General features: G+C 37.9%; 1 protein-coding gene across 3 annotated transcripts in view; it reads right to left on the reverse strand.

Annotated features, from left to right (window-relative positions):
• Positions 1 to 17,942, reverse strand: part of pla2g6 (phospholipase A2 group VI) — an 18,172-nt gene extending 230 nt beyond the window's left edge. Inside the window, exons 1-18 of one of the 3 annotated variants that reach the window (XM_023958842.1) lie at positions 17,841 to 17,942; positions 17,079 to 17,299; positions 15,153 to 15,362; positions 11,850 to 12,030; positions 11,506 to 11,693; positions 11,182 to 11,278; positions 8,614 to 8,796; positions 8,192 to 8,300; positions 6,953 to 7,069; positions 5,940 to 6,030; positions 4,396 to 4,559; positions 4,178 to 4,328; positions 3,784 to 3,920; positions 3,344 to 3,421; positions 2,053 to 2,207; positions 1,902 to 1,953; positions 1,498 to 1,613; positions 1,280 to 1,353 (exon numbers count right to left, since the gene is read on the reverse strand). In XM_023958842.1, the coding sequence (XP_023814610.1) occupies positions 1,280 to 1,353; positions 1,498 to 1,613; positions 1,902 to 1,953; positions 2,053 to 2,207; positions 3,344 to 3,421; positions 3,784 to 3,920; positions 4,178 to 4,328; positions 4,396 to 4,559; positions 5,940 to 6,030; positions 6,953 to 7,069; positions 8,192 to 8,300; positions 8,614 to 8,796; positions 11,182 to 11,278; positions 11,506 to 11,693; positions 11,850 to 12,030; positions 15,153 to 15,362; positions 17,079 to 17,293 (2,318 nt within the window). In that variant the 5' untranslated portion in view covers positions 17,294 to 17,299; positions 17,841 to 17,942. The remainder of the gene's footprint in view (positions 1 to 1,279; positions 1,354 to 1,497; positions 1,614 to 1,901; positions 1,954 to 2,052; positions 2,208 to 3,343; positions 3,422 to 3,783; positions 3,921 to 4,177; positions 4,329 to 4,395; positions 4,560 to 5,939; positions 6,031 to 6,952; positions 7,070 to 8,191; positions 8,301 to 8,613; positions 8,797 to 11,181; positions 11,279 to 11,505; positions 11,694 to 11,849; positions 12,031 to 15,152; positions 15,363 to 17,078; positions 17,300 to 17,840) is intronic. The other 2 variants (XM_023958853.1, XM_023958848.1) reach the window with 2 other exon arrangements.
• Between the last annotated feature and the right edge of the window lie 4,862 nt (positions 17,943 to 22,804).

Below are 22,804 nucleotides of genomic sequence, written 5' to 3' on the forward strand. Positions count from 1 at the left end.
ACATGCACAAAAAAACAAACAAAAACAATACAGTTTACTGCAATAAAGGCAATAGTAACTGCATGTACAGAAAAAATAAAAAAAAGATCACATCATTTGACGATAAATGAGTACATTGGATTTTTTTTTATAGATTGACTAAAATATTCCAACCACACTACTACTACACTATGCAATTCTGCTAGTTTGAAAAAGAAAAAGCAACAGTAGAATGCAATCATCTGGTCTTTAGTTGCTAAATATCTTGTTCTAAGAAAAAAAAAAAAAGGGACTGTGGCCCATATGAGCATTGCAGCAACACAGTAAACACGAAAAGCACAAAATTACTCATTTATGTAGCTAACATTTCATTTCAAATCATTTCATCTGTTTTTTTGTGCTGCTTCTTGAATGTTTAAATTAGGCTGTAAAAACCACGACCGTTTTGAAAGTATTTTCCTGTTGGTTTGCTCCACATCTGAAGAGCAACCTGTGCGTCATCAAGAGAAAGAGGTCAAAGTTTCTTTTCAAACATTTTTAACAGATATTTTGTCTCCAGACATTTACACAAATGTGCTCTGGATAGATCCTCGATTTATTTAGTTTTGTTGTCAAATAAAAACACAAGAAATTGTTATGCTAAGATTCAAGGGGGAGAAAACCTCGATAAATTACCCACCATAAAGAAATATGAAAAACTGCAGCTCCATCATATCTTGCATTAGAATCTCTGCTGCAGCTTACATTTTTCAAAATTTCAAATCTTGTGGTTTTTAGTAAGTTTTAAAATGTTCTTTCACTTCACATAAAGCTTATTCTTTCCTCCTGCAATGGGTTTATTAGCGGTTGTTCCGTACTCTACTTAAACCTTAAAACATAACTTTAAAAAATAAAAAGTACATTTGGACAGATTAAAATGTCCAAGCACTATAACTATGTAATGACACTTTCATATGATTGTTACAGATCAAAAAACAGTGAGACTTCAAGCTCCGTCTCACACATTTGTGTGTCTTTCATTAAGCACACATGCAGACACACCACAACTTCTTCTTCCTTTAATAACTAAAATGAACTAAAATAAAGTTTACTACTGTTACAAAGTAAAATGATAAACCATACCGTTCTTTTAGCCACTTTTGGAAACAATCAAATAGGATTTGTTTTTATTAGTTAAACGCAGTCAAGATGAGATTATTTAAATATAAAGTGACAACGTGTTCAAGGACATGAGGAAAAACAGAGAACAAGTGGTTTATGACAGAGAGAAGGAAAAGCAGCACAGTCATCAGCAGCTGACCTGTGGTAGAGCGTGTCGATCATCTCACACCAGGCTGAGGCCCGGTCCACCGCACAGCCGTCAGAGTCCGTACACTGTTCAGAGAGCAGCACAACAAGCATTTAGAGATGTTAACATCACAACCCCTGACTGGAAAAACTTTATATTTTTAATTAAATTTTTTTTTAAAGAGAGGGTTACTAGCACTTTATAAAAATACATAAATCCGGTCCACTTACACAGTCCACCAGCATTTTGCCAAGCTCCTTCGCTCCTACAAAACTCTTGGCCAGCTCCAGTGGGTTGGAGGGCCGGAAGACATCCACAGAGTTCACAACCACCTGGGGGGGTTTTCCTGCAAACATGCAGTCAATAAACTGAAGCTTTGGAGTTTAACAATTGCCAACATGTTGAATTGGGATTCATATACTTTGGGCAAAGAATAATTTGGCTGTATTCGAGCTCAGGTGAGTGCAGTGTCATCAGCTGAGGTTTAAAAAATACTTTTTGGGATATTTATGATACAATATGACACGGGGTGGGGGGGTGGGGGTGGGGGGGGCATCTCTCTCAGAAAGAAACCCAAATCCTTAGTAATGTTTATGTATATTTTTTTATGCCCAAATAGCATTGGATGACCTACCTGTACCAAGAGACACTACTATCCCGAGCTTCTTCACGTCCCCTTCGTGACCCTGAGAGAGAGAGAAAAAGGAACAGAGATATTTTGGTTTCCAAAACGTAAAGCAACTGTTAGAAGATTGAGAAAGAAATGCTGCAGGACAAATATCCACCTGAGCTTTTAAGGCTTTGTTATACTGATGGATTTCTGTCATGGCGTCTAGTGTTGGATTGTTGGCCAGCAGCCCTCCGTCCAAAAAGCGGCCCATTGGTCGGAAGTAGGTGGGGGCCGCACCACTGGAGCGGGCCGCTCTCCATACAAGTTGTTCTTATAAATAAAATAAAGTTTAAGCAATTTTAACTTCTAAAATTGATTTAATGGAGTTTGATAAAACATTCACATCAATGTCTTGACTCATGCAGAACTGTATCACATTAATAAGTCTATTTGCATTTTTATAACAACAATTTCATATAATTATGAAAAGTAGCCTCATCTCCTGCTAACGGCAGTTCTGTCCCTCAGTCATGTTTCTACAGCAGTTCACAAGAGAAAATGTATTAAATGAAGGGAAATCTTTTCGTTATTTGCAGTCAATGTGTTTATGTCCATCCAGATTTTTCTTGCTACAAACAATGAACCTTTAATGCATGAATTATGTTATCTTTGTTTCCAAAATGTGCAGAAAAGGAAAATACTGTTTTTAAATCAAAGAAAAGTTGAGTTTTTTTTGTTAAATTTAAAATGTTGAGTCTTTGACTGTTAGTTAAGGCTAAAGGTTAAAAAACCAGAAAGTCACTGAGCATACGTTTATAAAAGAACAATACTTAAACCATTATACACGCTCTTACACTACAGATCCACTGGATGTGAGACATCAGCTATACTCGCATTCAAGAAGTGCGTTAATTCTGATAATTCACTTCGAAGGCCATTAACCCGCTTATACCATGGTCCCTTACAAAAGAAAAATATATTCAATCAGTTTTTAGAACTTTATTCTTGTTATTTTTTTGGGTTTGTATCGCTTTTTTCCCAAATAATTGTTTGTTCCCCAGACTATTTGTTAGGTGGGACGGTGCCGGACTTTGACTGCAGCGACAAAGGAAAGCGATATCTATGCTGATCGTCACGATGGGTTAAATAAAGCAGAGAAAGAGTTCACCTCTTACCGCTTCTTTTTGTCCAGATGCTGAAGCAAAAGTTGGTTTTAAAGAAGTCAGCGCAGTGATATAGAACTTTTAAGCTGTGTGACCACAGCTTCTTTTTTAGGTGGTTATCAGTGTGGTATATCACTTTTTTAATACACTCCCAGCAGCCAATCAGAATCGAGAATCCACCTGGACCATGGTAAAACTGCTAATGATGAACAGCATTAAAAAATAGGCTTCAAAGTGTGGATGTTATGCATGAGGGTTCCTCAGGTCTGAATGTCTTTGTATGGGATCTGCAAGTCCACACACCTTCATCTGTCACCTTCCTACGCTTTTTGGGCGGTTCCTCTGTGTATCCTACTATCAACACATCCTCATCCTCCCATCCTGAAACAACAACACTGCTGCCACTCAAACAGCACAACTGCAAGGCTTCATGAATCAAACGACACTGGAGTGTTCCAAAAATTCCACTTCTGTCCTATATCCAGCTTCCTAGGAAGACAGACTCATGTATTTAAGGTGGTCTGCTGCAATAAATTTTTCCAGGCTTAATAAAAATTAAAAAACCGAAATCATTTGAACTCTAATCCTCATGGCTCAAACTTAAACAAATATACTTATACATTAACAGGATCTCATAAAAGATTACTTTATACTTCCGGGCCTGAATAAGAGACGAACATGGTTGTACTTTAGAAATCTTCATCATAGAGCTCTTCCTCTTTTTAAAAAAACTCCCAGATTACCTTGCGGGATAGTAAGAGGTTTAAAGTTGGCAGTGGTGGCATATGAAGGTTCTTTCTGGATGGATGGAGGATCGTAGTTCCTAAATATATGCAGCTCGCCTGGATGTCTGTCGGCCAGAACGCTGGTTACCATCACTCTGAGGAGGAGGTATAGATATGGAAAACAAGACTGAATACAAGGAAGGAGCAGAGATGTTTGATCGTCCCAAAGCAAAGCTAGCTTCTCTTTAACTAAGAAGCCAGGAAATGCATGTTATTCTTCTTTTGTTGGATAGTTTTGGCAGCAGAGACTTTGTTTTGTTTGTTTGAACAAAACGTTCAAGCGATAAATAACCAAAAGAAAAGAGAAAAGAAAAGAATTTAGACCATGAGTCACATTTTGGCTCAAACTTGCCTTGGGAATCTCACGTCAGTCATTTTGGTGTTTTCTCCAAATTCCGTTTTCAGGAAGTCCTCCAGAGGGGCGGATTCGTACGGCCGTGACCCTTTAAAGACACGCTCCTTCATCCTAAAATAAAGGCAGCGCAAGTACTCCATGGACTTCCCTGCAGAAAGAACAAACACCCTCATTTTTCTGACACCATACTTTAACAGCTACAAGCAAAAACATACCATGGACTATGGCCAGGGCAAGAATCCCCCCTGTGCTCGTCCCAGCTACCCAGTCAAAGAGCTCTCTAGTGGGTCTGCCTGCTTCCTTCTCCAGAGCGATTAACATCTGGATCAGAACCAGCCCTTTAATCCCCCCACCATCCAGACACAGTAGCCGGTCCATTCTGAAGGAAGGAGGAAAGATTTTAGACTGCAAATCTGTTTCAAACTGTGATTTGTGAATCACTTCATGGCCCAAAGAACAAAAAATGTATATAGTATACATAATACAATAAAATGCTTTTAATAAAATAAAACATACTTTTTAAATATTTTATTATGCATGAATGAAAAGCAAAAATACACCAAAACAATAAAATACTTAACCCGTAAAAAAACAAAAACAAAGACAAAATCATCCTCGTGGAAATATATTGATAAGAAAAGAATTTGATGAATGAATTTTACACAGGAGCATAGCTGGACACCAACTCAGATTTAAAACTTTGTTCAGACATTTAAGAGATTTTACCAGGTATGGAGTTGTTTTAACTGATCTCTCTCTACTCTAAATCTCTCCAAGCTTTTCTTAAAATCAATGACGTGTTTTTTTGTCGCATTAAGAGCTAAGAGATATTCAAAAATCCTTTTGCTCCATACATGAAAATAGAAAAACTTGATGTGAGACTAAAAAATAACAGAATAGCTTGATTCAGAAAATGTTCACAAGACACCTAGGTATTTTATTCAACAGAATCAGTTTAAAACTGTAAAGGTTCTGTTGTTTAGGTGATGGTTCAGGTTGTTCTTCCACAACAGTCTTCATTTAGTTATCTACCGTCAGTGTATGTGTCTGGTTTTCTGTCAGGTCATCTGCTCTGCTCTGTCACTCTTTTGTTGTGCCCTGGCTTTTGTCACATTTGTCCTGCATTTTGGGTCCTACACAACAAGTTCCTGACAAAAACATGGAGAAGCCACCTCAGACGTTTTTTTAATATTGTTTTGAAGACTATAATATGAGCATTCATTAAGATGGGCCAACGTGAACTAAGATCATATTATCATTTTGTTCCAAAATTTGTGATTTCATCTTATTACACTAGTTTTCAGACACTGATCAAAATGAACTACAATAAGGTTATAAAAACTCATAAAATACAAACCATTTGCTTAGAACTAGTTAAAAAAAATTGGTTTTTGGCTGTATAACTTTTAGTGTTAAGTAATTCTATCATACAGTTAGCTTTTGTAGTTTATTTATCCCTTTTTAATGCTTCTATGGAACATTTTATTCCTAGACTATGATATCTTATAAGATTTCTTATCAAGTAAAAATGACTTGCTGCATGCACGGATCATTTGACTACTTTCTAGTGATTTTCTCCCTAAGATTTGTGTTCTTTTCCTATTTTTACGCTTTGTATTTGGCAGTGTACAAACATTACCTGAACCCAGATTCAAAAACTACAATCAACTCATTAGGAAATACGAAACTGTCCATTCAAATCTACCGGTACATTAAATATAGACCAGTTCCCTCGTGATGTTATCATTCACAAACTCACTTCCTTTTCTTGCTTCTGGGCCCATCGATTTCTGTGAGGCCTCTGCCCATCGCCCCCATGGCAGCGCCCACATAAAGAATGTCCTCAAACCCTGAAAACCAGTCATGATTGTTGTTAGACAGGCCGAGCACAATGCAATTAATTCAGGTTATAGAGGTGGAAAAAGGATGTGGCTTCCTATTAAAACTAAGAGACAAACAGATGGAAAACAAAAGGGATTTTTTGTCAAGGAGGCTGTAATTTAATGCCTATAAAAAGTTCTAAAAGGAAATTTAAAATGACCTAATACTTTGTGTTTAACATCCAAAAATAGTGCTGTCTTTATTTCTTAAATTTTGCATCTGGATCTTTACTATATTTCTGTAAAACTCCTTTTTACCATTTGCAGATTGAGTTCATGTAAAACTATCTTTTACAAGACAATATTTTTATGGACTTATGGCGCCCTCTGCTGGAGTATATATGCAGTGATCTGGCTGACACTATTAAAAGGGCAGGTTCATTGGAATGGCCTTCCTCCTATCTGACTATTATAAATGCTTGATATGACCTTCTCATAAACCCTTTTCAACCACACCAGATTGCACAGATATGAATGTTGGGGATTCTGTATTTGTCCATGGACTTTCTATCCTTCATATTATTTTCATTTGTTTACACTCAGACCACTGTTTTGTCTAGCCTTTTTTGCTGTTGTTGTTTTGTACAAATAAGTCCAAATCTAAAATTAATATGATTACCAAAAAAAACAAATTATGAAAAAGAAAAAAAAACATTTGCAGAAACAAAACTAATACATTTCTTGATTTTTCTTTGAAATTAAAAGTAAGGACTTTTAAGTGAAACATATTCTGCTGTTTATAACCAAGATCAACTTGTCCTGGAGTCAAAAAGAACTTTTAATGTACATGTAACAAGTAAAAAAGATTAAAAGGAAAATGTTGAAAACAAGAATGTAAATAGAAGAAAATGTAAGAGAGAGGTAAGGAAAAGCTGAGGGGAGGAATCATTACCTATGCCTTTTGGCTTGTTCCTGTTGGTGATGGGAGGAGGACTGCTGGGGGAGGGAGGGTGGCAACGCTGCACCCCTACACTACACAGCAGGTCCAGCAGTATCTTTCTATTGGGACCTTTCATGTTCATGCAAACACATGAGCCAACCTGTTAGCCGTGCACATGAGCAGTCACCATGCAGTTTCAGACTTCAACATGTTACAAACAAACTCAGTTTAGCATCATTTCAAGTGTTCAGTGAGGGATTTAGTACAAAACAGTTAAAAACAACAGAATATCAGATCCACCATTACTTTAAACATACATTTTTAAAAAAAATGTTTCTGCAAGTTGGAAAAAAAAATCATGCAAATAATATTAAATGACAGAGGTGGTCCTTCTTGATTCTTGTGAAGTCTTTAGGAAGAAGAAAGGATGACAGCAGTCATCTTATTGGTTGAACGCTACAAAGCATTCATTGGTTGAATGCATTCAACCCATTGTTTTCCTGTTTCTCTTTCTTTAGGATAGTATCTTACGCCATTTTTTGCAGCTTAACTCCTTCTACAATTTTCAGCTATTTTAACCATTCAACAATTAAAATGTTCTGCTCTTTCAGCTTTTTCCAGCTATGACTGTTGGTCCTTCAAAACCTTGAACTTTTCAAGATATCCCAGGATTTTTGCCTCCATTTAAATACACGGGGAATCTTTGATGCAGAAGCTCGCTGGTTGGAGACCCAAAAACAAGAATATCTTATGTTATTATGCTGTTTTCACTTTATTCATGGTCAACTTTGATCATTCACTTATTTATTTTTCCAATTATTACCCTTTAAGTTTCATTTTCATTCACCAATATAGAATTCAACCCTGCATTTTCTTCTGGAAGTTCAGCTCCTTCTAGTTTTAAATGACACCAATAAGGAGAAGCGTTCTTAAAACTGAACTAAAAGTCTGTGATTGAGACCAGTTTCTGGATAAGAAAATAGTTCACAGGGCTCTGCATGAGGCTGAATGCTCACAATCATATTTTTAGATCAGAAAAACTGAGGTTTTAGGAAAGGTTAAGGGTTTAAAAGTTATACACTTGCTGGCCACTTTGTTAGGCACATCCGTCCAACTGTGCTGAATGTGTGCCACCAAGAATTAAGGCAGTTCTGAAGGCAAAGGGGGGCCAATCCTGCAGCGAGGTGGACCTCAAAGTGGCCGGTGAGCGTTTGACACAACCCCGGTTCATGTTCCCGCGTCTTTCCTCACCTTTGCTGGTGCGTGCAGCAATAAGTCCTGGCGTTTCTCCCAGGTCGTTGTAAATCTCTACATCCGCTCCAAACACGATTAGAGCTTTGATCAAATCCATGTGATCCATCTAATAAAAATAGTAACAGACAATTTATACTTTTAAAGCAATATAAATAAAAGACTTGTTTTTTTTTATCCCCAAATTGATTTATAATGTTATCATTTTAAGTATTTAACTAGCTTTTTGAAAGGTGTGGATTAAAAAGAGCTCAAAGCAAAACACTTTATATTCTAGAGTCACTTTTTAAAGATGTTACAAAAAGATTGAGAAAGATTACTGATGTTTGGTGTTAAAAATACATTTTATCAGTATTTCTCTTTGAGTACAAGAGTTTTTTGTTTTTAGTAAACATGACAGTTCAGACTGAGTGCACACAAACCTTCATGGCCAGATGCAGAGCTGTGTTCCCCTCCTGACCTTTCAGGTTTGCATTTGCCCCATGAGTGAGCAGCACCATGGCCGCCTCGAAACGTCCCTTCTTGGTCAAAATGTGAAGAGCGCTCTCTCCTGTCCCACTCAGGTAGTTCACATCACAGCCACACTCCAGCAGCATCCGGCCCAACTGCCAAAGACAAACCGGGACTCAGTCAGACTCATGTGCATCTGTGAGTTTGGGAATTAGGGGCATAAATTCTGTCATCAATTTATAAACATCTTAATTAAATTACAACTTGATTGTTAAACAACTACATATCCTATTTATAGGACTCAAAGCCTAGGTCATAGGTAACTTCACAATTTAAAACAAAGCTTTAACATTTTCACTCAACAAAACACTTAAACTGTAACTTAGAAGAAAAGGGAACATAACAATTCCCACAAACTTTGTCCCATCTGTGTCTTGTCATTGCGTCTTTGGTAGCCTCCGTTTTGCATCTCAAAGTCCAATTGCATCTATGGTAGGGGTGTAACGATTATTAACCGATGAATCCTTTTATATTTCTACAATCCAACCAGATAAATCTTTCAGAGGCACGTTGTTAATCAGATTACCATTATTAAATGGTTTCAAAATTACATTAATTATAATCCTTTTTTCATTCATTCATTTTCTTGACCGTTTATTCCCTTTCGGGGTCACGTGGTTGCCGGAGCCTATCCCGGCCACTTGGGCGTAGGCAAGGGATGCCCTGGACTGGTCGCCAGTCTGTCGCAGGGTAGATATCCTCAATCACACATCCATTCACTCTCACACTCACGGACAATTTAGAGTTGCCAATTAACCTATGAAGCATGTTTTTGGACGGTGGGAGGAAGCCAGAGATCCCGGAGAAAACCCACGCATGCACGGGGAGAACATGCAAACGCCACACAGAAAGGTCCCCCATTGATGTTGTGTTTTTCATGTCCCCCAGCCGGGACTTGAACCGGGGGCCTTCTTGCTGTGAGGCAAGAGCGCTAACCACTGCGCCACCGTGCAGCCCTTAATTATAATCGATATTGGAAATGCCATTTGGATTGAGGCACAGTAGGATTATTTTACTATAGTGTAAAAAGCACCAAGTGCAGCACAGCGAACAATACACCTGTGGACAGTGAATCAGAGCGAATTGGATAATTTAAAATGAACCAATATTCACTATGAATCCTATCAGCAACAACAAATTATGATATGAATCGAATTGTTGTTAAAGTGAATGGTTACAATCTATGATAAACATTACAGACTTTTCTCATTTTATTCAGTGGAACAACTTGCAGAACAAGTGACAGCCAAGTTCCATTTTGCCTTCCATTGTCTATTCTGCAAAAATTTAGTTACTGATTAAATAAATGAAATTAGACTCCTGTAAAAGTAAAGATCTGCAAAGCCTTGACATTTTTTGTGTGGTAAAAGGTATAAATGTATGTGGCTGACAAAAATCTCTGATATTTAAAAAAAAGAAACAAAACTCGGTCAACTCTGAACTGTGTGGTGTGTTCATGCAGTTTGTGCATTCCTTTAACACCAACTTCTCACACACACACTCGATGCTATCAATGAGTTATCCTGCCGTTACAGATTATCAAAAGAAAGTACCGTATGCATGTTACTGTACTTGCTTCCGAAAATACAAAGCTTTCATTCAAGTAAGACATTAACAACTTTTTCATTGTTCTTGTTTTTATTTTGCAGTTAAAACTAGTTTTTATATGTAGTCTAAAATTATAATACATGAAATTGTATTAGTTTTTCCATTCCTTCCTTCATTTTAGAAACTGAAGAACTGTAGACTAATAAAAATGCACTGATTTCTTTGTTTACACTATAAAGAGATTCCTAAACCTGAATGACACCTTGTTAACCTTATCTAGATTTATGGTGCTTTTTCATTGTGTTTGTCTTCCACCCGTTTACAGCCGCAATAACTCCTCTGCTATTCATCATTGACCACACTTCTATGCCCATAAAACACTGACAATAGCAGGACATGGATTGGATTTACCCAGTTGATTGCAGCACTTTAAAATAGATGTGCTTTCTTTTATTGGTGTTAAACTATGGAACGCACAACAACATGATTTGATATGTAATGATGATATTTCATGATCATGATATTTTTCAGTTTAAAAATATGTGGAGAGATATGTTAAAGGTGATTCATTTCATGTTGCTTTTCTTATGGCATTGACTGTGAATGGCAGACAGCAGGGCCATCTAAACTATGTACATGTATACATATATGTATTCACACACATTTCTTGCGTTAGCAGGGGCAGGCATAAAATAATAAATTTCCTCTGACTGCTCCCTTTCATTCATGAAGTTGTAAGATTGTGTTGTGATCGGTACATGATTTTGTGTTTTGTTCATGATTTTGTGTTTCTGATGCTTCATGAAGTAGGATTTTAACAGGCTGGGTCAAAGCCGCCTGCTGGTAAAGTGCTTCCATTGTTTTGGCCTGTGGATCTATCTGAACTTTGATGCTACATGTCTTAACTGAAGTGCTGCTGAGGGAATTTTCACCTCTGCTGTCTTAGTCCAGTGGAGCGGCGTTCCTCCATAAACAGCATCACGAGCTTGGAGCTGGCTCGGGTCGGCTTTAAGGATCTCCTCCGCACAGCTACAAGACAAACACTTTTTTAAACACACGAACATTAAAAAACACACAACATCTAATGTCAAAGCAGCCTGCAAACTGATTTAACCATTTTATCTGACAGGGTTTCTCTATGTTGAAATAAACCAATTTTCAATGGAAATAACTATTTCTTCTTCCAGCAGCAGTCTTCATCTTTCCACCAAATGAAAAATCAATGAAATTTCTTTTTTATTCTCTCCTCGTCTCACCTCTTCTCATTAAACTTCATCGCAGTGTGGATGGGATAGCCTTTGCTCCCAGTGACGTCACACTTGGCTCCGCCCCCCAAAAGGGCTTTGACTGCCTCCACCCGTCCCAAACGACAGGCCACATGGAGCGGGGTCTCCCCGTTGTTGTTCAGCTCATTGACCCCTGAGCACAGGTGTGAGCACAGGGCCTGTGAGGGGGGAATACAACAGCAGGGTTGTGAGCGGCGTGGTGATTTATAACATTTCACTCACAATAATACACTCAATTAAACGATCAACCTGATAAACACACAAACAACCACACTTCTGAATGTAAATGAAGTTCTTTTTCTGTTCAGTTTCACCTGAATGATGACAGGAGAGTTCTGCTTGGAAGCGCTGTGCATGGGCGTCTCGCCGTTGTGGTCTTTGATGTCTGTGCGGGCTTGGCTTTCCTCCAACAGTTCTTTCACGCAGGCCAAGTCGCCTCGCTCGCACGCCAGGTGCAGCGGCGTTTGACCGGAAGCATCCCGAGTGTTGATTTGACTGGAGACACATAGACATGGTGTCATCATTATTATAGCAAAAATGGCGAGGAATATTGGAGCTATCCAGCCGTACAGCTTGGAGCCAGATGAGGAAATCAAAGATGTACATGGAATTAAACGGTCTACAAGTGGATGCGTCAGAACAGATCAGAGCAGGGAGCCCATTGGATTTTCACATAAATGAGCCCTTTTTCAAAATGCATTATTTGTTTGCTCCTGATTCACAACAATTTAGATAAAGGAATACTCAGAAATAGAATTTTATGCTTAGTTTTTAATTATCAATGTCCTTCATCATGAGAAAAAAGTTAAGAGCATGGTAAAAACAATTTTATCGGAATGGATCTTTTTTTTTTTTTTTTTTTTTAAGAAATAAAGAAAGAAAAAGAAAAAGAGACGAACTGAAACTTAATCAGCCTGGCTTTATGTTTGTCTGCAGCACCACAAGAAACCTTCCATCTCGAAACCTTTATTTTTTTGTGGTCTTTGCGGGTTTTTTGTAATAAATGTGTTACAATTAAAGGAATTAAAATTATGAACTATTTTGAAGTACCATATTAAAAACGTACTAAAGATGATAGCTCCACATCTAAAATATGTTTTTTATTTGTAGTAGCCCCTAGAATGTTGTCAAGTTCCCCCCTTTGAGAACCACTCCTCTACATACACACTAACTAGTGCTGCCTGTGAAACTGGGCACACTTCACTTTAATTAGCTCAGTAGGAGAAACCAGATGCGATAGAAAACAAAACAAGAACGAACATGTTTTTCTTTTTCTAGAAGCCATTTTTGAACTTCTATGTTAAAAGCAGTAAGTGCAGAAGTGCAGGTGACGACTGTCTTTTTTTCCTCAAATCTATGCATTTGTGGACTGGGTTTACACAACGTTTTGTAGTAGTATTCCACAAAGATTTGCTGTAGAAACTAAGTGAATGGGGTGTGAGGAGTGGTGTGTGCAGCGTTTAGACAGTGCTGTTCTTGCATGGATCGGTAACACATCTCAAACTAAGAGATCTTGATTACTGGGAATTTCCTTTCTGCTCTGTGTGTGCGCGGCTCTCAGGCCTCATTACTATAATGGAGAAAGCTTCCATTAGTAATGCGGAAAGAACTAAAATCAACTGTCTGCCAGAACATGACAAATATCTGGGTTTTGGACCCTCCAGTATGATTTAGAAAGTGCAAAGTGGAATCCATTCCAGATTACTTATTAATGTTATTTAAAAGGGATCTGGTGCTTTATAATATTATTGTGTCAGAGTTGCTATGCATTACAATACTTCTGTATTAATTTATTTTACTTTCTTTGTCATACCTGCAGAAGAACAACACACAGGGGCTTGCAAAAATATTCACCCCCTTGGATGTTTAACCTTTTTCTTGCCTCATAAATCACTCATGGTTGATCAAATTTGTCATTTTCCAAACATTCAATTTTTGACTGTAATGTCAAACTGAAAACAGACTCCTACAAAGTAATTTCAATGAAACAAAACGTATAAATATATAATTGTTTACATATATATTCACCCCTTTTTAAATGTAAGGGTCTAGTTCAGTAGAGGTCCATCCAATTAGTGCCAACAGACAACAAAGTAAAATGAAGATCACCCCAGTGGTATGGGTGTGTCTCAAGTGATTGAGCTATAGACACACCGGTCTCTGAAGGGTCCCGAGTTCCACAATAGAAAACTCCAAACAACTCAGAGAAGGGGTCATTTAAAAAAATTACACACACAATTCAGGGGATGGATGCAAACGGATTTCAGAGGCATTAAAGTTCCTCTGGAGAAATGAAAGGAATATGGTACATGTGTGACTCTGGCTAGATCAGGCCGCCCTTGTGCAAACAGAAGACTAGTGAGAGAAGCCACCAAGATCCCGACAACTACTTTGAAGGAGTTACAAGCTTCAGCTGCTGAGCTGGGAGAGACTGTGCATGTCCAAACTGCTGCCCGGGATCTTCACCAGTCAAAGCTTTATGGGAGAGTGGAAATGAGAAAGTCACATTTGAAGAAAATTCATATTAAAACTCAAATCGTTTTCCAAAGAGGCATATGGAAGACTCCATGAGTAAGCAGAAGAAGATACTTTGGTGATGAGGCCAAATGTCAATATTTTGGCAATCAAACAAGATGCTATGTTTGGAGGAAACTAAACACTAAATCATCAAAAACACTCCATCACCTTTGTAAGCATGGTGGTGGCAGCATCATACTTGTAAAAAGCAGAGAGAATGCTGCAAAAATACACTGAAATCCTGAGAGGACGATCTTTTTCAGTCTGCAAGAGAAGAACTGCTTAGGAAAAAACTATTTTTCCAGCAAGACAACAATCCAAAGCATTCTGCAAACGCTACAATGGAATGGTCTAAAAAGAACAAAGTGAGTGTTTCAGAGTCAAAGCCCAGATGCAATTCTCAAACTAAGGATGAACTTAGAAAGGGCTGTTCATGCTCAATATCTGTGCAACCTGATAGAACTTGAGATCAATGAAACAACATTGCAGTGTGCAGATAACTGATCGATACTTGTCCACTCAGACTCAATGCCGTTTCTGCACCTAAAGGTGCATCTACTAAATATTAACTTGAAGGGGGTGAAAAATTGGGAAAAGAATTATATTTCTCTATACATTTTTGTTTTCAGACATTACTTTGTAGAAATCTGTTTTCACTTTGATATTAAATCTTTTTTTGTTGTTCAATTCTTGTTGTTTTTTTATGTGGAAAGAAAGTGTTTTTGACCATGAATGATATATGAAAACAATAAGGGTCAATCATACTAGGTGTTAATACTTTTGTAAGGCACTGTAAATTCTTTTGTGACAAATGTTCTACAGAAGTTCATATTTAGATGGCAGCCAATTGTTTAAAATTACTATTATAGCTTTTTTGTTCAAATTAAAACACAAGAGGAAGAGCAAACCTTAACTTTAGTTAGTTTAGTCTATACAAATGAAAATATAGGGGTTTTATTTTGGAAAATAAATAAATGAAAATAAATAAAAAAATGGGGAGAACCTGATGCCTCAGAAAAACCCAAACAAATGCCGCTTAATTAAAGCAGCTTAAAATAATCACAATTGTTAGCCCACAACAGACGAGTAGTTCACCTTACCTCTGCACATGGTTATGTTTGAGACACTCTCGCAGACCAGTGTCCACTGCGATGTGGGCGGAGCTCCAGTCCGGGTGGGAGCGGATGCAGTCCACAATGGTCTGAACCGTCTCAGCCTTCAGAGGAAGGATCTCGTAGAAAGGCCGAAGTTTCAGGGCGTACTGTGGGAACCAGTTCTTAGCATCTTCCTCTGAAGATACCTGGAAAAGTCTTCAGAGAGTTCAGGGAGTTGTTACTGAACAGAAGTGGAGAAACAGAAATCTGAACTTTACTTTCTGGGACTGAGGTGAGACACATGCAGGAATCCCTGGTATGATGTTAAGAAAAATTACCTTTCCCTGAAAAAACATTCCAGAGAGCATTGTGGATGCATGGGAGTGTCTTTAAGATACTGGGTCTTTGTTCAAACAAAGTTTTATGTTTATTTTTTAACAAATGTTAATAGCTGCTATGCTCAAGGTTTACATTCTTACTTGCGTTCTCTATACAAGTCATCCAACAGCTTCCAGTTGGAAAATAGCAACATTAATTTTGTACGTAAAACTCAACTACAGTGTTTGTTTGGACTTCAGCTTTTTTCTCTAAACCTGCTATTCAGGTTCAAAACTTAAGGACTTAAAAGGAATTTGACCTTTAGGCATTCAGCTTTAGCTCTGAAGAGTCCGGGGTGGGACTTTTGGGTTTACCTTTTAATTTTCACCTTTAAAAGGGTTTGGCTTTCAATTGTTTGGTATCATTGTTCTGCACAACTTCCCCCATATGACTATAAAGTGTGTTCCGTAATTTTGTCATACTTTACAAACACACTGGACCAAGAAAGAATAGAAAAATAGCTCCATTAAATTTCTATTTTTAATAGCAATTTGTGATTTAAAAATAAAAAATCAAATTGAAAAATTAAGATGAAAATATAGAGTCTAATGCTGAAAAAAGACCTATGTAGAAATGTTGCAAACAATACAACTCGATGCAACCTTTCACATTAAGGTGCAACCAATGTCTCAGGAGTTTTAGTACAGCCATTTCTAAACCAGATTTCAAAATAAGATAGTGACACAAATCCCTTATGCCCCTCCCCAAATCTTTTGTTTTTTCACCTGAACACACAAACATGTTCAAATTATGGCCAACAAAGCTATGCACTATTTTTCACATAAAAATGCAGAAATGTTTTAGTCAGTTATTTTATAACTATTTATATTTACAAAAAGATGTCACAGTATAATGTGGCTGTTTTACCAAATAAGGTGAAAGTTTATTCCACACCTTGATTGCAAGCACCGTTGGCATTCAGTTATTTCCTGATTTATCAAAAGTCTTGGTGGAAAAACAAAAACATAAGTAAAACCACATCTGCTTTTCAAATTGAAGCCCCAGATTTAAAAATCTGTTGAAATAGACAGTTGGTGTGTTTTTAAATTACTAGAAATGCCCTTTAAAATTGCTTGTGTATATTTCTGCATAAAGAAATTGTTCAGGTGTCTCCTATACCAAATATTACGGTGGTGTTGAGGTGCAAATCCCACCACCAACCCAAAAAACACATTACAGATCACAAGAAAGCAAAACAAATAATTAATAATTTTCAAAGCGAGATCCAATAAACACAATTCCAAAAAAAAAAAAAGAATCAAATGAAAAACAAAAGAAAAGCTTTGGAAGACTGAAGAAATTTCCAGAAACCAAAATTAAATGTTAAAAAACAAAACATTAGGAAACGCTGACTGGATGACGTTTGACCATCATTTCAACCAAAAGTTATTTGGCGTGAAGCAATACTGGATATGCACTATTATAAAACTTTTATTTGTAGGTAGGATTAAAATATTATAGATATTTGAAAAATGTAAAAAGTTTCAATGACCTTTAACCTTAAGCCATGCATCCATTTAGCAGTTTTTTAGGTTGCTCATCTCAGAGACTGACCTCAGGGCCACAGTGGGTGTTTCAGGACACATAAGTAGACAGTCCCATGACTGACTCTGCGTGCTCTTGAACAGAACTATGCGCCCTTCCTCCTTCATCTTGACTCGTCCTCCTCCTGTATAGTCAGACAGGGGCACATCTCTGACCCGGTACGGGTTTGTGAAGAGAGTTGACACAGAGGAGACTGTGTCCAGCAGCCTGCCCAAAAACTGCATGTCAACCTGACAAAACACAGATGAGACAGACAGAGCCTTGTGTAAACTGCAGTGTGCATCATCCTGCTCCTGCATGGCAGCTGTAGAAAGCTTGAGGGATTGTTATCTGCATTGATAAATGATTTATTGATCTCCAGGACAGGATGTCAACAGCTAGAATTCACAGACATATAGAGTCCCTACTGTAGCCGAATAGAAATAAAGCACTTAAACTAAGGCACGGTGGTTGCAAATACTGACTATAAAACTCCACATTTGATTAGATAAGTTTTTTTCCAGCTTTATTCATAATTAAAGTTGTCTCTAGTTTCAATTTTGAAACAGAGATATAGCGCTCATGAGTTTTCATCTCCCTCGAACTACTAGTACTCGTAGTGGTCTCGAAATGAATTTGGTTTTCAACCTCTCCGGCATAAAAGCTGTTTCCCCAAACGAGGCAGCGCTTTAATTCGCGTTTTTAAGAACACAGATGACCACAAAGAGCGAACTCCTCCACGTGTCAATGACGGGGAAATCGTACGAATTTGCGTAAAACGATGTAGGTTACCTGCTAGCCGCTCCTTCCTTCCTAGCAGACTGGTTGGTTGACTTCTGACCGCTGCATCAACAACCACTGCTGCGGCTTAAGAGAGCTGAATCACAACCGACCTTGCTGTAAATCGTGAATGACGTAGCCTGCACCAATCAGAGTGAATAATCAATGTGATGCGCACCGAGTGGGTGGGACATAACTAATGTGACGATATTATGGAAACAACAGATTATTTCATCTATGAATCATGCATACTCCTGTGGGGAAAATATGTCTGACTGGTTATCCCAGGAAAAACAACAAAGCCATTAGAACATTATTTCAAACGAATGTTGTTTCACTACCTCCTAGCATGTCTTATTGGAACATGTTTGTTGCAGATATTGCATGGAAGGAGGTTTGGCAAATACCCAATAAATTTTTAATCACTAATAAGGTTAAAGAAGTTTCTTTTAAGATTATCCATAGAATTTATCCAGCTAAAATGTTTATTCAAAACAGATTTAAGTTAAACATTGAGACATTTTGTAGTTTTGGTTGTAATTCCCCTGAAACAGTTATTCATCTTTTCTGGTATTGTCCCAAAGTGAAGGTGTTTTGGCAGAAGTTGTGTGATTTTATTGATGATAAAATTGATTCTTGTTTTGTCTTATTCTGGAAAGATGTCTTGTTGGGTCTAATGTCAAAACATATGCAAAAGGACTCTGGTTTACTTTTAAATCTTTTACTCATTTTGGCTAAATTCCATGTCCATAAATGTAAATTTTCTGGTAGAAAACCCTGTTTCACTGTATTCCTTTCTGATTTAGGTCAATATATCAACAGTATTCGAAATTCAGAGAAGCAAAAAGCAATCAGAACATTGTCTGTATGTGATAGATTCAGTATTTTTTCATAGAGTTTAACCCCCTGGCTTATTTCTATTTCTATTCTTGTTCCTCTGTATATTACAGATGTGTATTTGATATATGCTGTTGTGTTTTTTTTATTGCATACATAAAGTACTTTCTTGTAAAATGGCATAATGTGCAATAAAGTTGTTAAAAAAAATCTATGAATCATGCAGATATGTCAATAGCTTTTGGGAGCATTTTGCAGTATTCTCGGGATTGTTTGATTTAGTTGGTAATGTTTTGCTAATAATTGTTAACTTTAAAATTCACAAAAACAGGTTTTTAAAAATCAAACCATTATTTTAAAAACAATTCATAAGGAGATCTGCTTGTAATTTACTGGACTTACATTTGTGAAAAATAAAAATGCAAGAATACTTTTCACCTGTGTTGATGACAACAAGGTACGTCAGAACCTCTAGTGTTTGATTTGATTTTGTGTTTTTTTTTCCCTTTCTTTGTTGATTTTGATGTTTAAGACTGTTGCTGTGTATTGTTTTAATTCTGAATATCAAAAAAGCATTTGTCACTAGGAACTTTTGTTTTAAAATGTAAAGCCTCTTTCCTTCTCTTTTTTATCTGTCTTGTTTTTTCTTTTCTTGTTTATTCTTTTTCTTTTGCTGTATCAAATAACTACAAATAACTGAACTTTGGTTGTGTAAAAAACAATCTCATATATCTCAAAAAAATCTCAGATTGAATCCGTCTACTTAAAAGTAATCCATCCATCTATCTATCTATCTATCTGTCTGTCTGTCTGTCTGTCTGTCTGTCTGTCTGTCTGTCTGTCTGTCTGTCTGTCTGTCTGTCTGTCTGTCTGTCTGTCTGTCTACCTACCTACCTACCTACCTACCTACCTACCTACCTACCTACCTACCTACCTACCTACCTACCTACCTACCTACCTACCTACCTACCTACCTACCTACCTACCTATCTATCTATCTATCTATCTATCTATCTATCTATCTATCTATCTATCTATCTATCTATCTATCTATCTATCTATCTATCTATCTATCTATCTATCTATCTATCTATCTATCTATCTATCTATCTATCTATCTATCTATCTATTTAGATCAGGGGTGTCAAACTCATTTTGGTTCGCGGGCCGTATTCAAGGCGTCTGATCCCAAGTGGGCCGGACCAGTAAGATAAAAGCAAAAAAGAGTTTTTTTTTGCTGTTGTTTTTTTACTCAGTTGGAAAAAATGCCTCAGCCAACATGGTAGCCTAATCACTTATTACATTTTTTCTCAGTCGCTTTAGTACAATTCTCAGATCAGAATGAAATTCCCAAAACTATTTGTTCAATCTTCACATCCTGATGTCACTTGTGCACATCATATAAGCAGTTTCTCACTTCCTTGAACAAGTTGCAATTGCTTTGGTACATCCATGCAAATGATTATGTACAATTCTTTGCTCTTTGCTACATTATCAATTGTTTATGTCATGTCTATCAAAATGTATTATATAGTTCACTGTGCAACAGTCTTAATCCTCAAAACACCTTGTCATTAGTTCATCGTATAAGGCATTAACTGCAAAATCGTTGACCAAGTTGTCATAATGTGACAAACATATTTCGCTGTATTGCAAGAGAGGATATTCGCTGTGATGTGGATGAGAATTTGTGGCCTAACATACAGGAACGACAAGAGGTGTAGGAAGACCACACCAATTCCTACTGCACTGCCTGTACTGTTGTACAGAATATTGTCCTATCTTTTTTTTCCCTTTGTGTTACAGTTTTTCTCAGTCGCTTTAGTACAATTCTCAGATCAGAATTGAAGTTTGCAAATACGTGTGTGCATTTCTCAAAACAATTTGTACAAACAGCAAAACTCTATGGATTTCTTTCTAAAGCCTGTAACTTGCTCAAAATCTTTAGTGCATCTCTCAAAACTAAGTCTTTATGTCATTGAACATGTCAGTGCCATCAGAATGTCAAGTCCTTGTGTCATTGTCTACGAACAAGACAGTCAAATTACTTAGTCATGTTGTCAATATAACTGTGTACTTTAGAGGGAGGTTCTGATGGAAACTATGGCTAAAGTTTTGATGACAATTATTGTAAAATGTAAGTTACACTTTTTTTGTTTGATTGCAAGAGACTGGACAAGATTCCCATTTACACTTTTATTGTTCATATTGTAATTTGTTGACAGACCATGTCATACCAACATAGAAAAAAAAACCCACTACAAACAGTAACACAAGGGGAAAAAAAAGATAAGACAATATTCTGTACAACAGTACAGGCAGTGCAGTAGGAATTGGTGTGGTCTTCCTACACCTCTTGTCGTTCCTGTATGTTAGGCCACAAATTCTCATCCACATCACAGCGAATATCCTCTCTTGCAATGCAGCGTGGAATCTTTTAGAGTGTCTTATCCAGCCTCTGCAGGCGTCTGCTGTGATGTCATCACACGCTGCATCCATGGAGGGTCATTTGTGTATGTGGCTGGCGATCATAAACTTTCCATCTCCATGCTGAAAAAAATTCCTCAATAGGGTTAAGGCAGGGGTCGGGAACCTTTTTGGCCAAGAGAGCCATAAATGCCACATATTTTGAAATATAATTTCGAAAGAGCCATACAATAATGTAGTGTCCCTTCCCCACACTGAGGCACGGAGACTTAACCTCTTTTAAAGTTCTTTATTCCGATTACTGCAGACCGCAACAAACGCCGTTCAATTAATTCAGCAACTCCTGAATCTCTCCCGCCGACACGAGAGCGCTTCTCCCAACTTTATATTCCCCTGCTCCCGCTGCAGCCCTCCCATTACCCTTATTCGGCCCATAGCTGAACCCCATTGGTCCAAACTACCTAACAACAGGCTGAGCGACAGAACTGAGGGCCAATCAGAGCTCTGCTTGACGCGTTCAATGAACTCCAGAACTTTTAACGCGGCCCAACAGCCACCCAACTCAGTCCGCGACAATATGTTTAAAACTAAATATACAAGTGAATGTGTGCATTTGATTTAATTTCAACATTTTTAAAGTACAATAAGTCTGTGGATTCTTTTTAATATTGTTATTCTGTTGCTAATAAATGATGAGTATTTCTCATGGTAGTTTTGCTGATGGTCTAGTCTGGTTGATACGTGGTGAGTTTCTGCTTCATGCAGGCGTTGAGACTTTAAACGTGATCTTAGGTCTGAATGTTCTGTAGATGTGAGACAGACATGGAGCCAAACACACTCTCACACGCTGCAGTGAGTGACGGGAAGCGGGTTTTACGTTTCCCTGCTGCCTGTCCCCACAACCCCCCCCCCCCCCCCCCTGCTTTCCTCACACATCCCGTCTCCGCATCTGCGCGCTCTTTCTCAGAGACGGGAGCGCGTAGTTTTATGCACGTCAATTCACTGGTTTCCAGCTGGTACAAACTCTGTGAAATAATAGATAATAGTAACTTATAGTGCTGGCGCAGATTTTTCTCTCTAAGCACTGCTACTACTGCGCGCCTCTGGCATCGCATCGCGCCCGAGAAGGACTGGTCTAATGAAAAAAAAAACTATAATTAAAGATTTGTCTGCGAGCCACATGTGACCATCAAAAGAGCCATATATGGCTCGCGAGCCATAGGTTCCCGACCCCTGGGTTAAGGAATGGAGAGTAGGGTGAAATGGACTGTTGGAGTGATGAAAACTCACATTGTCCCAAACTATCACATACGTTGGCAGGTGATCTTCACTCTGACCCCTCTCTTCTTCAGGGATGAGATCTCTGTAGAGAGTTTCTAGAAAGGTTATAAGATGTTCTGTTGTATGGACCTATTATGGGAATAGGAGTAAGCACACCATTGTCACAGGTGGCAGCACCCATGGTTATGTTCCCGCCCCATTGGCCTGGCACATCAACTGTAGCCCTGTGGCCGATGATATTTCGGCCTCTTCCTCGGTTTTGCCCCCTAACTCCTCCACCACGCAGCCTCACTCCTCTTCCTCTTCTTCTCTATGGCTGTTGACCCAGTCCAATTCCTTGTCCTTCCATTGTCAGACGTAGAACATTGTGTTGTGCTTCAGCAATATACAGTATATGCTTGCCCATTGATTGTCAATGAGATGCACCTTTT

Source organism: Oryzias latipes, chromosome 1 (genome assembly GCF_002234675.1).
Source record: "Oryzias latipes chromosome 1, ASM223467v1".
Lineage (NCBI taxonomy): Eukaryota > Metazoa > Chordata > Actinopteri > Beloniformes > Adrianichthyidae > Oryzias > Oryzias latipes.